At 48.4% G+C, this 15,132-nt stretch overlaps 2 protein-coding genes across 20 annotated transcripts in view; both read right to left on the reverse strand.

Annotated features, from left to right (window-relative positions):
- Positions 1-72: 72 nt before the first annotated feature.
- VAMP3 (vesicle associated membrane protein 3) lies at positions 73-4,463 on the reverse strand. Its single transcript, XM_080380213.1, has 5 exons — positions 4,371-4,463; positions 3,042-3,123; positions 2,179-2,337; positions 1,430-1,481; positions 73-657 (listed from the first exon to the last, which is right to left on the reverse strand). Coding segments are annotated over exons 1-5 (315 nt in total). The 5' UTR covers positions 4,373-4,463; the 3' UTR covers positions 73-637.
- A 2,738-nt stretch (positions 4,464-7,201) lies between these two features.
- CAMTA1 (calmodulin binding transcription activator 1) overlaps positions 7,202-15,132 on the reverse strand; it is a 324,806-nt gene continuing 316,875 nt past the window's right edge. For all 19 annotated transcript variants that reach the window (XM_080380161.1, XM_080380171.1, XM_080380173.1 and 16 more), the window contains one exon: positions 7,202-10,730. In XM_080380161.1, the coding sequence (XP_080236287.1) occupies positions 10,667-10,730 (64 nt within the window). In that variant the 3' untranslated portion in view covers positions 7,202-10,666. The remainder of the gene's footprint in view (positions 10,731-15,132) is intronic.

Consider the following 15,132-nt stretch of genomic DNA (forward strand, 5'->3'; position numbering starts at 1 on the left):
ACGCGGCGGCCCCGCTCCCCCACACGGCGGCCACGTGCGCCGCGCGCCACACGGACTAGGCGGAGCCACTGGCAGGGTCGGAGCCACTTTATTGGAGGAAAACGGAGCGGCGGGGCGGAGCCAGGGGCCGTGAGGGGCATCTCCCCGCCCCCTCACGCGCCGCTGCACGCGGCCCCCGTGCGATCCCCGGCCCCGTCGCCACGTGCGGCCCCGCCCCCGGGCGGCAGCAGCGCCCCCTGACGGCGAGGCCGGGACAGCGCGGCTCTCCCGCTACCGGCCACCCCGCGGCTCAGTCCCCACCATGGCACCGGGAGGGGCAGGCGAGGAGGAGGAGGCGGCGGCCCAGAACCGTCCACGGAGCCTGTAACCGGTTACAGCACCGACCGTGGAAATTCCCGGGCCGAATCCCCCTCGACAGCTCCGCGCCCCTCTATCAAGGCACTGTGCACGTGGCTGGCTGTGCTTGTTAGTAATTAGTGACAGGAGTGTCTTAAGGCAACCAGGTAAAGTTAGTTAGCATTTCGGTAATCAAAATAGGTTTGCTTTGAACAGCAGTGCGTGGGCTGGAAGGACAGCAGGCTCCAAGTGGAGAGGCGTCAGGTGGCACCTTCAGCTGATCCCAGCTTCCTCCCGTAACTCACGAACTCACAGACCAGACTACAAAAGAAAAAGTAGGACAAAGGGTGTTCTCCTTCAGCCCGTCAACCACAGCAACCCTGCATTTTAAGAACTTAAGGTATTGGGGATTTAAGAGTTTTTCCCATCTTGGTTTTCCTAGCTTTAGTCTCCCCTGGTGCCTGTGTGCTGACACTTCTCGCCCAGGACAATGTTATCTGTTGCCAACCATTACTGCAGCGTCTGTTACTGTATTACAGCACAAGCTTCAACTTCTTCCTCCCATGAAATACTTGGGGGTTATGTGAGAATTACACCAGCGAGTGAGTGGTACGTTCCCTGCCTCGCTATTTCAACCCAACACTGCTATACCTTCACCCAGCAGCCAAGTCTCTACTTGTAGAACGCCTCCGGGCTACAGACCTGCTGCACTGAAAAGGGTTCATCCCGCAAGAAGCTGAGACAGATGGAAAGCAGCTTCCAAACAAGGGAGGTACATGGCATTCCTCCTTATACTTCTGCAATCTGCAGCTGTAAAAAGCTGAGGTTGCTCCTGGTTTCCAAGCCCTTGCTATTCGCACCTCACCTGTGTGCCACTGCACAGGCCTTGGAGATTGAACTATTCCAGCTCCCACAGTGCTCACAGCCCGCCATTCATTGTGGGCAACAGCTGTTAAAGCAGTCGCTGCTATTTCAAATTAATGTCTTATGTGCTATCATGTGGGTATCCTGGCTTTACTTCCACTGTACCAGTCAGTGAATCAACATCATCTATTCCATCTCTGTGAGAAATCCCCATCTGGATGAAACTTACCAATAATGATGATGATGACAATGAGAACAACAGCTATCAATATTGCCCACATCTGTGAAAAAAGCCATACAACACTTACTACAAACTGCAGAGCAGCATTAACCGGCCTTTAGGGTGCAGGAAAGCAGCCCTGCAAGGTGCTTTTGCACTGTGCGCCAGATCTATCAAGGCAAGTAGAACTTCTTCAGTAAGCAAGCTCGCTTCACTACAGCTCGGAGATGGGGGGCCACGCACGCAGGCAAAGCAGACCAACAGCCTCTTTTTCACCGAGCCTCCGTGCAAAGCCTGTTTCAGGTGACTATACAAGCAGGAGTCAAGAACTACTAAACATCATTTCTACTCTTACCCTATACTGCCTCTTTCAGAGTCTTGCTGCTCACCGAAGAGGATTCCAACCTTCGCCAACAGCTACAAGTACAGAAGTCTCCGGAAGCTCCTTCTACTTTAATACTTCCTGCACGTTAACTCAACCTATGCTTTTTTGGCCTTCCTGTTCCCCAAAGCCTCAGGTTACTGAAGCATTTCCCTCTGGCCATGACCATCTTAGATAAGGTTCCTGCATCAAGTAGCACAGCTGGTAATCCAGCTCATGGTTACTTCACCTAACCACTATGCTACATTTTAAGAACACAGATGCTGGAACTGAAATAACATTGGCTGAAGTCGCTTTTCCTTCTGCATTTTGAGACACAAACTGTAATGGCATTAACTGCAACACTGCGTAGCATAAGTACACAAGCCATGGTTACCTTACAGTTCTTCCACCAATACTTCCTTTTCAGCTTGGCTGCACTGGTCTCAAACTGGGACGCTCCCGCTTGCAGCGCATCAGCACGGTCATCCAGCTCTGACAGCTTCTGATCTCGCTCCAGCACCTTGTCCACATTCACTCTCATGATGTCAACCACCTACATAAATTTAATGTTTACAGTAAGTCACCAGCTGCATCACCCACTACTGAACTGCAGGCAACAGACAGCAACACACAGTACTCTTCATGCTCTCTTCTCACGAGGTAAGAGCTACTGCCTTTTAGTATATCCAGTCATAAGCTGAAACAAAACCGTGACACTCACCTGCAGCTGGAAGCCCAATATCTACTTTAAAACGTTAGTCATGCCAGTTGTACTGGCATTCCCTTAAACCCGGGAAATAAATCCTGACTCACTTCAGCAGTCGAGATGTATAAACATGATAGTCAACCATGTGTCAAAAGAATACTGTCAGTAGCCAGCCTCGATTTTGGACTCCTCAAATCTGGACATGTCATATTTGGCAGTCAGCCTTCATTGCTACTGATGAGAGAAAGGCTTGTTCTCTGTAAGAGCAAAAGTTTTTATCTTTACTTATGCCAAATCCTCAAGCACTGACTGCAGCTAGTGTTTGGACACCGGTAACCTCTCTCTACTGCCCCACTCCAGCTGAATGGGTATTTTTTTTTTTTAAACCTTTGCAAGAGTTAAGATGACACAAGTATAATGAAGCAAGCTGAATGATATTAGGCTTCTCTGTCGTATAACGAAGGGGAACCTGCTTTGGCCAAAATATCCCTTCCAGTTATACCGGTGTCCTGAAGGACAACAATGACACTGCTATCAGACTAGACTTTTACCTCATCTACTTGGTGTTGAGTCTGCTGAAGACGACGGTTACCGCCAGCAGCCACATTTGAGCTTCCAGGAATAGTGGCTGACCTGCAGCAAAGAAAATCATCATTATTCCGTTTAGCTTTTGATAGGTTGTGGGTTTGGCTTTAAGTGGATATGCTTAGAGTACACAAGTTATCTCATATTCCTGAAAACAGGAAACTTGTATTCCTAGAACAAATATGGGGCAGTTTCCTATTAGAGAAGTGATGTCTTAACAGCTGGTAATAGGTGTAAGTCATGCAGCATCCCAAACATCTTGCTTGATGTGCTAAAAGACAGCAGCAGCTTGCTAATGCTAGTTTACAGTAAGGCATATGGCAATTCCCTGTGAAATGGTTCAGAGCCCAGACATTCCAGAGTCTAGGCTCAGGGCTGTTCCTCTTCTCCAGTATGAACACAAATACTGCACTTCAAGTTACAGCAGCTCACAAAAAATTAAATACAGAAAGTTAACGGTTATTCTAACTGTGTGCTCTTCCAGTGGTTGCCTCCATCCCCGTTCTTTTGAAACGGCCAACAGGGAGCAAGAGAAAGCACAAGGAAGAAAAGGCACCCAGCATACACAATTTACCTCCAATCAGTCTGAATTCATACTCTCAGGCAGTCGAGTTCTTTTTACCAGCTGCAACACCCTTCACCTTTGTAACAGACACAAGAGCCTCTGTACACACATCTCACACCCTTTTCAGCACTCCACTGATTTTTTTTTATTGTGTATCTCTAGAACCACCTGTACTCAACTTGCCCTTCCGTGTTTTCATTTCCTCTGCACCAGAAGCACGTACCATTTCATGCATCCTGACACTCAGAGGAGCTGGATCTGAGCACAGGCTGTACTTACCCACTTGCACATTGACTTCTAACGTACATTTAGCAAGAACTAACGCGCCCAGAGGCACAAGGGGCGAACCAGGAAGGTGTGACAAGGCTCGAGAGCAGCAGCAACACAACCAGCCCTTCCGCGCCGTTCTGCTGCCGGTGCCAGCCCGGGGAACCTCGAAGCGAAGCCTCCTCCTGAGAGCCGGGCCCCGAGCGCCGCACCCGCCCGGTCACCGGAACGCGGCCGCCAGCGCCCGGGCAGGCGCCAAGAGCGCCGGGACCGGGACCCGGCCCGAGCAGCGGCCCAGGGCGTGCGGCCCAGGAACGGGCGGGCTCGGCCTCGGCCTCCCGCAACCCCACCCACGGGCGGCGCCGGCCCAGGCGGGGGGCACCCAGCCACCGCCGAGCGCGCAGCAGGCCCCCCTGCCCCTGGTTCCCGTCCGCGGGGTCCCCCCGGCCCGGCCCGCACTCACATCCTGCCGGCGGGGCGGGAGCGCTGCCGGTCTCAGCCTCGGGCGCGGCCCAACGACAACTGCGCGCCTCCCTGGCGGCGCCCAGGATATGACGCAATCGGGGGCGGACCCGGGGCGGACCCGCCCCCCCGGGTGGGCGGGGCCAGCGGACGCCGGGCGCGGCCCGGGGTGTCTCTCGCCCCTTTCTGGCACCCGGGGGGGAGCGGGCCGCGGCCTGGCGGGCGGTGGGGCTGCGGGGGGAGCGGGGCCGGGCCAGGCCGCCGGGGGGGGCTGCGGGGGGAGCGGGGCCGGGCCAGGCCGCCGGGGGAGCTGCGGGCGGGCTGGGCTCGGCTCGGCTCGGCTGTGGCGGGAGCTGCGGGACCGGGCCTGAGGAGAGGCGCCCCCCGCCCGCGGCTGTGCTGGGGGGGCCTGCGGCGGGGGCCCGCGGTGCTCGTGCTCCTGCACAGCGCCCGTCCCGCGGCCGTGGCGCGGGGGCAGCACCGGGTGTCTAAACGTCCCTCCAGCTCGAACCGCTGCGAGCTTCTGACCAGTGGTTCTGTGTGCAGCCGCCGCAGCCCGGCCCCCCGCGGGGCAGGACACGGCCCGGCCCCTGCCCGCTTTGGTGTGATGGTGCGCCCTGGTGTGGCTTCGGGGGTGCTGCCGGGGCTGGACACTCCGGTTCTCGGGGGCAGCACCCGCAGGGGCGGTGCAGTCACGCTGCCGCGCCAGCAAACGCCTGGCCCGAGCTGCTGGGCCCAGATACGGGCCCCGAGGAGCTGGGCTTGGGCGGTAGAAGTGGGCACACTTTTCTTTACATTAAACCAGCGTGTGCCCTCCATCTGAGGCAGGCAGGTTGCCCTTATCCCTCCTGCGGGTTGTGGAGGGCTCTTGGCGCGGCCCAAGCCTGGGAGTGCAGCTGGGCTCTGCTCGCAGACCCGGGGCTCACGCCTGCGCTGGCCTGGCTGGGTGTTCTCCATCGCACCGTGCCCTCGTAACACCCGTGTTTTGGCTGTTGCATCAAGGCCTTGGCCGTTTCCCCAGCTGCCCCCGCAGCGCAGGCTGGGGGTGGGTGAGGCTGGAGGGGACAGGGCTGGGCAGCTGTGCCAAAGGGGCCGAAGGGTTGTTCTGACCCAACAGCAATGAACCTGGGGGGAGGGGGGTGCCATTCTTTCCATGGTATCGGACAGCTGCTGGGAGGTAGCACGTGACTGCTTTTTCATCACTTGTTTTTATTTTTCTTCTTTTCCTTTTTTCCCTTTGCTTACAAAACTGTTTTTATCTCACTCCAGGCATTTTTTCTCCCTGTTGCTCTTCAAATTCTCGTCCCCCACAACACTGGGGAGAAGGGGGGGAGGTGGGGGAGCGAGCAAGCAGCTGGTAGGTGCTTACTTTCTGGTCAGGGTCAACCCCCCACAATGCTAAAGAAGAACCCAGGAATTAAGAGGCACGTACAACGGAAAACATGGGAAGTATCACTGAGCAAATGGGGGAGCTTAATGCCAGTTTATTCTTGAAGCGAAACATAATTTAACTCGTTCCTCTGTAGTCCAGAAGAAACTCCTAATGAAAGCTCATCTTCTGTTGTGGTCCTGGGTTTTGGAAGAACTTACTCCTAGTAGTACTAACATAACCTTTCACCGGCCAGATGATGAGTGTATTACAGCTGTCTGTCCCTGCTAGGCTGGCCTGGCGCTCAGCTGCAGGAGTTGCGTTATTGAGGGCTGGTTCCTGTACTGTAGTATCTGTTCCATGCAGTAGTTATTAGTATTACTGTGCTATTAAGAGAGACCTCTTAGGCTCTTGCATCAGCAGGGCTCTTGAATTCCACCAAGATTCACCTCTGCTTTGTACACAATGTAGGATTTAGTGTTCTACTTCTAGGTCTGCGTGGTTTCTCATGGAAAGCCTGGATGCCCTGCCCTGAAAGTGACTGTCTACTGGAGAGGAACTGAAAATAATTTTATCCCAGAAAAGCTGGTCGTCCACAGATGAACACGTTTATGCTACTGTATACACCTGCTTGAAGTTGTGTTAGAGAACCTGATCAGAACTGGGGCCACCTAACAGCTGGTGAAACATTTACAAATATTATATAAACTTAGATAATTTCACAGACTTTCTGCATTTGAAAAACTACAGCCTATTGCCTTGAAAACTTTAATTTCCACCAAACCAGGCCACTAGCTGCAGCTGGGCTGAACTGGGACCTTAAGGAGAAAGGGATTTTTCATGCTTTGTGTAGTTGTGGTCATCTTGACAGACTCTGTAATCCGAGGCTCAGATTTATGGGTGGACGGGTACCCAGCTTTCATGGGTTGGGAAATTTTCCTTTCTGCTGCAGGGGTGCGAAGAACACACAAAAAGGACAACTTTCTGCTTGGGGAGAGGGCCTCGTGGGAAGGAGAGCGGGCGGCTGATGGGTGCGTTTTGTAGAGCAGCAGCTCGCGTGGGAGCTGCGGCAGGGCCCTGGGTCTGAGCCGGTGGCGCACAGCAGCATCCTGGAGCTGCAGGCTGGCCTCGGAACTGGAGCGGGCCCAGGCTGGCAGCAGCACGCTCCGGCAGCGCTCTGGCAGGTGAGGAGCTCCCCTTGAACACCCTGCTTTACGGGCTGGATGAGGGCAACGTGCCGGGATACCGCAGCAGAAAGGGTGGCAGATCCAGGGGCTCGGCCCCTCCTCGTGGGGAAGCTGGGGGCTGCTCAGCTTCTGACCCCTGAGAGACTAGGTGCTACTTACAGGCAGGTGATGTAGTAGAAGAAACACGTTTTCTTCACGGTTGCTTTACGGCAACTGAAGCACCCGTGTCACTTTTAAACTAGGATGGAAGAGACGTGTTTAAAAAAAGGCGCACGCTTTGTATGGGGAAATTTTCTTTGTTTTTAATTTACAGCAGAAAGAATATAAAGCATTCAGAAAACATTTTCCATATTTTAAGGGCAATTCAAAACATTTTGCATGGTTCCAGCAGCTGAGTTCTTCAACAGATCCATTGATTCAGTGATGCTTTACATGCACGGTTACAAAAATAAAACTTACAAAAGAGAAGACATCTATACTAGTTTTACATGCAAGTCTTGGGGACCCCCCATTGGGCACCAGCTATTGTGTGGAACTGCCATAAGCGTGCAACCAGAGAGGGGGTTCATGTTATATTCTGTATTTCTTTCACACAGTATTACTGCTGTCGAATGTGTTTCACAAAGGAGCAATTCCATTATCAGAAGACAGAAGATCTGGCTCCTGGCACTTGGGAATTCAAATTTTCCCGGAAAGCTGCACTTACTTATCTTCCGTGAAAACGTTAAGTTCCACAACCAAGAAAAGGGTGAGCAGAATCACTTCACTGCGGGGGGAGCCTTTCTCACTCCCCAGCAATACACTGAAGGGTTATGGCCCGACACAACAAAGCACTTGGAAGCTGTACTTCGCTTCAAGCATGCAAGTAGTTCTGTTGCGCCTGTGGAATTGCTTGCATGGTTAACAGCAAGTACACGCTTAAACGTTTGGCTGAAGCAGGATCTAGATTAGTAGATACACCACCAGGCCCATGGATCTGGAAGAGTAATTTGAAATAGCTCTGTATATTACTGAATCTTTTTCTGTAAAGAGAGGGAGTTAAAACATTTCCACTGAGGTCACTACTCTTGTTAGGAAAAGGTCGATTCTATATTGTCACGTATCGGTCAATGGGAGCAACATTTTGATTTCAAAATGTCAGTTCTTCCAGTATTAATACAGAGCATTTCCAATTCATTCCAAAGGAGATTCTTCGGCGTCTCCTGTTCTGTTTTTGCGCGAGAGGAAAATTTAATGGTTAAGGTCCCAATTCCATACAGTAAATCAAGGCTATGAGGCTGCCCACAGGCACAGTGTGAGCGCCAGGCCATTCGTTTTTCTTTTTTCCTTTTTTTTTTTTTTTTCCCAAATTGAATTAGGTCATAAAGCAGCAGTTCAGAAATGTACAAGAGAATTCTGATAATGAGCTATAGCACATCTACTGTAATTCAATGCTGGCAGTGAAAAGAAGGAATTAAAAACAGGTACAATTATAGAAAAGGCACCAAGAGCACTGACCCCAGTTTTTTTGCCACAATCTTTGTTTTTACTCTTCTTTTAAAGACACCAGTTTAAAAGCTTCTTACATGTGAATATTTTTAGGCTTCACAACAAGCCTTGTGTTTAAACATTGTAGTTGGTGGCCGGGATCAAGCAAGAACAACTATTCCAAAACTAACAATCTTAAATTTACACCAGTCCGTTCGGCAATTTGAAAATGCCACGAGCAAAACAAACACACAGGAGCAGTTTCTGATCTCAGACACATGTACGTAACCCACAGTAGCAACACGGACTTCAGGAGTTTCTTCCATTACATTCCTGTGTAAGAAAGATCAGAACCTGGTTCCCGTCGTCGAGAACGTGTGACGGTTTTAAATTAGTAGTTCAATTTAAAAAAACCCTAATTTCTTTGGCTCCTCACTATGTGGAAATAGCAATATACCATGACACCCCTACAAGATCAGTTTGCATCTTTTTTTACGTTTTACTTTATTTTTTTAAATTTTTTGTGCAATTTTTATGACATTTTCTGACTTCCAGCAGGAGATATGAAAATGTGAAACATATTTTCTACTTTCGTACTATTTCTTTTTTTTTTTTTTTCAGTTTATGTTCATTCTAAGTGTTCTTTATCGGAGTGAGTGTATGGTGTTAAGCTAGATACGGTTTCTGTACTCTTATGATTATCTGCTTTGCAAAAGTAACTCAATTTTCTTAAGCAATATTAGCATTCACATTACTTGGCACCATTGGCAAAAAAAAAAGAAAGACGGGGGAAAAAAAAAAAAAAGAAGGAAGGAATCAATAAATTAAATCCAACCAAACCAAACTCCTGGTAGCCAAAATCAAATGTAAACATATCCTTTTTTTTTCTTTTTTTTTTTCTTTTTTTTTTTTAAGTAATGTTGCTCTGCCTTTTTTTCCTAAGTCTAAATACAGTAGCTCTTTTTTGCCATTTAGTCATGCTTTAGCAAAAATGTTCTTCTAAAGAACATTTAAAATAAAGTTTCTTATAGTGAAATAAAGTTTTTGTTTCATTTTACAGACCATAGCCACTAATGCTTTGCTTTGTTCATTTCTTTTTCTTGAGTTCATGCACATATCTCTTTGTTTTAATATATACAATATGTACAAACAATACATCCACACTCTTCTCGTTCATTCAGACAAAACTATACAAATAATAATTTTATCTTGCCAAGTTATTGACCCTTTGTGAATAAAATATTTAGTAATTAATCAATATATTCCCTTTCAAATATTTTTTTCTCATTTTCCATTTCTACCTTCTATATATACAGAAACTGCCCAGATTTTGATGAAGTAGCCAAAATAAGAAATTTACTGGCCAGAATGCAGCACCACTCTGATCTTTAGGTGGTATAAAATGTCCAGGCAACATATGTATGTGACTCTGCAAAACGACAAGAGGTTTGACAAGTACTTAAGAGAAAAAGCTACATGTTGGACCGACTCTTTTAAGAAATTAATCAAAATAATAATAGCACATGAAAGTAAGGCTACAAAATAAAGTGCTGAATATGAGAGAAAGTACGTGACAATTGATATGTTTGCAGGTTCTAGTAAAAATACCAAAAAAACGTTTTAAAACGTGCGTAAGCTGCTCTCTCGGTTCCTCACGCATTACCCGTTTATCTCACACACCAACCCCTTCTGTACGTTCCCACGGGATGTATTAAAAACCTGCAGATTTAAAAAGTTGCATTAAGTGTGCTGTAGAGATTGAAATCAAACACAAAGGACAGGAGTGCGAAGGAAATGAGGATGCATGGACCCAATAAAGATGTCCTGATCTAAGCCCCTCCACTGAGACTCTCAAAGCTTCAGTTTCTTGGAGATGACTGACAGGTGCAGGAACAGCATTCTTGTGTTGCTTGTGCATTCCCACCTTTTCTCAACAATATTTTTGGTATAGTATTTGTACAGTTCCACATGTTGTTTAATACAGCCCTATATGAAAAGGATAATTAATCGCTTCTTCCTTCTCGGAGAATGAAGCAACTCACAATTTCCTCCTGGTGTCTTTTGTTTTCCCCATGATCCAACAGAAGATTGAGTTCCAAGATGTCTTGCTGAACAAATTAAAAGTTGTCCATGAAAGTGCAAATGCAATGACCAAAACATTACTGTTAAAATCCTGCAGCTGGTATTTCCAGAACTGCAGTGGGTATTTTTGTTGTTGTTGCTGTTGCATGTCTCTGCTAAAAACAGAAAATGAAAACAGTCTGAAAAGCAATGTCACATTGCTACGGGATGCTGCTGCGGATCTTCAAGTTCCTTGGCCTTTTTCAATTCTTTCACTCTGAAAAAACAAAGAGGAGCTATATAACACTTCTATCGCAAATCTCTTTCAAGACAGAAAATCAAAATGATTCCTCACTCTAACCTCCCGTGCAAAAGAGCCAGCTCCCAGAGAAATGGCAGGAGGCTAATACGTTCCTGACGCTGTGAACAGTTGGAAGCGCAAGAAAGGGCCACTAGAAATCCGAGACAAACGTATTCGGAAAGAGCTACTTATGTCTGGCTGCTGTTTTTTCCTGACACTGGTAACTGCAGCTGGCCTTCCTTCTGGGGCTGCCCTATGGAACTGCTTGGGGGTCTTGGACTGCCGTTCACTAACTGCTTCTGCAGCTGCCTGCTGTCCCAGCTGCTACAGCAAAGGGGCTTCTCAGCGCTGACCCCTTTTCTCCATGCATCGCTGAAGCGGCGACAATTTGCTGTCGTGCCCAGCACGGCAGGGAACACCAGTCAGCTGTACTTAGAGGGGAAGCACAACGCGATACAGAACCTTGTGTAGGAAAGCGTGCAGATGTCAGCAGAAGAACCGGTATGGGTGTGAAGAAAGATAACCTTCACACTTATTCCAGCTGCTAGCGCCTGTATTTTTGAGCATGTTGTTGGTAGCAGATTCCTATTTTTTCCCAGCCAGCAGTGGAGGATACTGCGTGCCAAGGGACACGAACCTACGATGTGGAAGAATTGCTCTCCCTAGATGCGGCCCGATGCTTTGGTTCTCAGCTCTTTAAAACATGTGCAATACGTTACCTCCTCTAGCACTTGTCAGCATAAGAACTAAGTCATCACTGAAAGCTGAAATAATTAAAAATCAAATTAAGCGATGAAGAGAGGGGAACAGTTTCAGTCCCATCGAGTAAAGCAAAATTCTGCATCAGTGCTGGAGCAGCAGCGATCCTCTGTTCAGGCCAACAACCTGGCTGCGCGTCAGGGAAGGCTGCCCGCCGGGGAGCCCAGCGTGGCTCTGCCTCCTGCTGCAGGCAGCCCCTCTCTGCAGTGCCCTCTCCCTTTGCCACCTGCCTCCACCTGTCTTCCCTCTGCTACTGCAACGGGAGGACCCCCCCCAAAATGGGGAGAACACAGCCTGAATTCAGGTGATCTAGCAAAGCACATACATGCCCAACTGACATAGCAAAAACTTGAAAGGACAGATAACGAAGGAATGGCACAAAGAATTGTGTCAGAGCTCAAGTCTGTGTAACAGAATCCAACTAAGAGCAGATGAACTGAACAAAGCCTAAGTAAATACAAGCAGCAAAGGATGTCGGGAGAGCTGAGCAGCAGCAACGTCGGTTTGTAGCTTTTGTACGTAGACTTCCACTCACACATCTGCTTTTGGCTCTGCATGAGCCTGCTACGTAAGGACATGATGAAGGCTGTAAACTGACCTCTATAAATACACCTCCATTCCACTGTTCTACTTACTCATTTTTCTGCACATACTAAGAATCGCAGTCAAAAGGGAGGTGGCTGCCCCTAACTGTTTTAGCAGACTCAAAGCTCTAGCACTCAGAGGTGTTCTTCTCTTTATTTGTGGAACTGGGGGAAACGGGAGTCAATGAGTAGTAAATCACACTAACGGATACACAGGTCAGGCCTTTGCTAATTACCTTAATTACACCAAACTGTTTGGGAATATCATGCACGGAAAAGACAGAGGGCTCTGCTAGCCCAAGTGCACGTGCCGTTTCCAGAGCCTGGGAGACCTACATCCAAGGGGCCACGGCACTCCTCCGCAATCCGAGGCTGGCGGAGGGCTGCCCCTGTACAGCTCCCCAGATGCCAAGCAGCGCTCTGACCCCCAGGCTGAGAAGGCAAGGCAGCCAGCAGCACCGCTAGCTCCGAATTCCCACCTGGGTAGCTGTGCTGAGCCTAAACGCCTGCTACAACGTCACAGAGGCATTTCCTACAGGGAAATCCTGGCTCCCTGCAAGCTGGTGTCTAAAGGGCCCTGCTGCCATCGGGGTGCGGGGGCTGCAGCACCACACAGAAGGCAGTGGCAAGGCCAGGCTCACCCGCAGCGGGTGACGACATCCTACAGTGCTACCTGCTGGGAACACCCAGACCAGCTTTTTACTAAAGGAAACGCCGGAGGACTGGTATGGTGAACTGAAAATGCTCACAAATGACAAACTGACCATTTTCAGCGTATCTGGGTTTCCTTCCTTTCTTGCAGCAGAAAAGCAGCTTCTCCCTTTTCATTATTACTAATACTTTTATTACTGCACCACTTCGAAGCAGAAGGTCAGCCTAGACCCCTGCTCTGCTAGAAAAATGTGGTGTGCCTTTGCGCACTAGGTAATTTTTAAGGCTTAGATTAACTACGTTCAAGATACCGTCAATTAATACATGATTTGCAGTGCAACTTCCAAGTGTTTTCTGTTGCACTTCAGTACTGTAATGTAAAATTAACCTGTTATTATCGATCTCTTACTGAGAACATGCACATTAGATAAGCCAGTGGCTCTTTCACTGAGACATGCTACACCTTAGTTTAGCACTTCAACATGCAAGAGCTACACTAACAAAGCACTTTTGCTGGAAGAATGCAAGACATGCTTCGCTGCAAACTTCAACCTACGGCATGCAATTATCTGTACTGGTGCAGACCTCTTGAATCCGTTTAACTGCAACACACATGCTAAAGGACGTTAATTACTACAGCACTCAGTATTTGCATGAGTACAGATCCTATTCAGAAATACGCAACACTTCCCTTGATCAAGTTTTTTGCTTTATGTTGGTTTACAGCCTTTCAGGCTTCTAAAAATGTTGCAGGTGCAATGATAATTACTGCTTAAAAACACAAGCACATACAGTACAGAATTTCCCTACGGCAAAGTTACAGGCTTGGGAATTTGTCACAGGTACATTACAGAGAGATGCTGTTTAGTATGTAATGGCTTAAAACAAACGCTGCATTTACAAACTTAAGCTTCAAGGTGATGACCATCCAAATTTATTAAGCTACCACATTTTTTTTTTTATTAAACTAACCTCTGTGGTCCACGTACATAGTTGTGCATGTTACCTGCAAACCAGAAGTGCAGTAGGTACCACAAGGCCTGCCTGTGGGGAATACGCTGCCTGGCAGGTAAGGAGACCTGCGCTGACCTCCCCCCCGTGTGCAGAAGAGGTGGCGTGGGAGGCCAGAGAAGTTGCTTTTCACTCTCCTGGCAGCTGGCTCAAGGCAGCCTCGCTCGGCTGGGGGATCTGCGGCGCAGCACGGCCGGAGCGGGTCTGAAGCCCCTCTAACTGCTAATGAATCACTGACAAATGCACAGCCAGACCGACACCTGGGGAGCACCAAAGCAGTGCTGCAGACTCCCTCCTTCCCCAAAGCAGGGCTAAACACAAAGGGCCAGGACCACTGTATGCATCAAGCTAGATAGCAGACCAACGTCATCCATTTATTTTATCCTTTAAAATAACTGTTCTTAAACAAGTCTCTGAATTGCTTCATCAAGAGAACCTAAAACTAACTGCTTTCAACCAATTAATTCTTTATTGGATACTCTGTAGTGCAGCCCTCCCTGTGTCTTAAAAGTCCTTGTAGTCCTCATTTAACATTTCTTTTCAAGTAAGTTCCTTACTCGGTGGTACCCTGCTTTGATTTTGTTACAACAATACAAAGTGTCAAGCGGAGTGGGGGGGCTGGTATTTCCTCTTCATTAATGTTTGGTGTAATAAACCCTCTACATTTTAAAATGCGCTTAAAAATAGTTTGACCAGGGAAGAATTTTGTATGAATTAGGGACTTGAAAATAGAAATCCACTGAGTAAGCGCTGCTAGAAGAGTTTGTAAGTGTACAGTACGGCACTGCCTTCATGCTAGGAACCAAAGATCGCCTTCTATTTCTCCACTCGTAAATCTGGGCAGGGGAAGAGGGCCAAAGTGTGGTATTTGCAGTTACAACCATTAATAAACTGCTCTAAGAAAAAGAACGCTACTGGAATTTATAGAATAGTACAGCAGAAAGGATGTTCTTGGAGAAGATGTTTCAATCCAGGTTGGCAGACTTACAGTGACTTTCTAATTTTTTTAAAATGACAGAAAAAACAAGAGGGCTGAGAGCAAGTAATACCAGCAGGCCACATGCTGACGGATGGCACGCAGACCTTTCCAGAGGTCTACAGGCACCAGTGTGCTGGTTTGGATCAGTTCTGGAAGTGCCTCCAGCGGCACGGGGACTGGATGGAGGTGAGGACAATTCAAGTGACACAGGGCTGTATGCCAGAGTGCACCAGAGAGGGCAGCGGGCTCCGGCTGTTGCAAGACTCAACCCAAGAAGTACCATCCTAGTTCAGCAGCTACTGAAACCATGCACAAAATCGCAAGGACTGTACGTTTAGTTTTTCACTGATGAAGCCTTCGAAAAAAGCCCTCCTCAGATAACATTCCCTCCAGA

Source organism: Falco punctatus, assembly GCF_963210335.1.
Source record: "Falco punctatus genome assembly, chromosome: 3".
Taxonomy (NCBI): Eukaryota; Metazoa; Chordata; class Aves; order Falconiformes; family Falconidae; genus Falco; species Falco punctatus.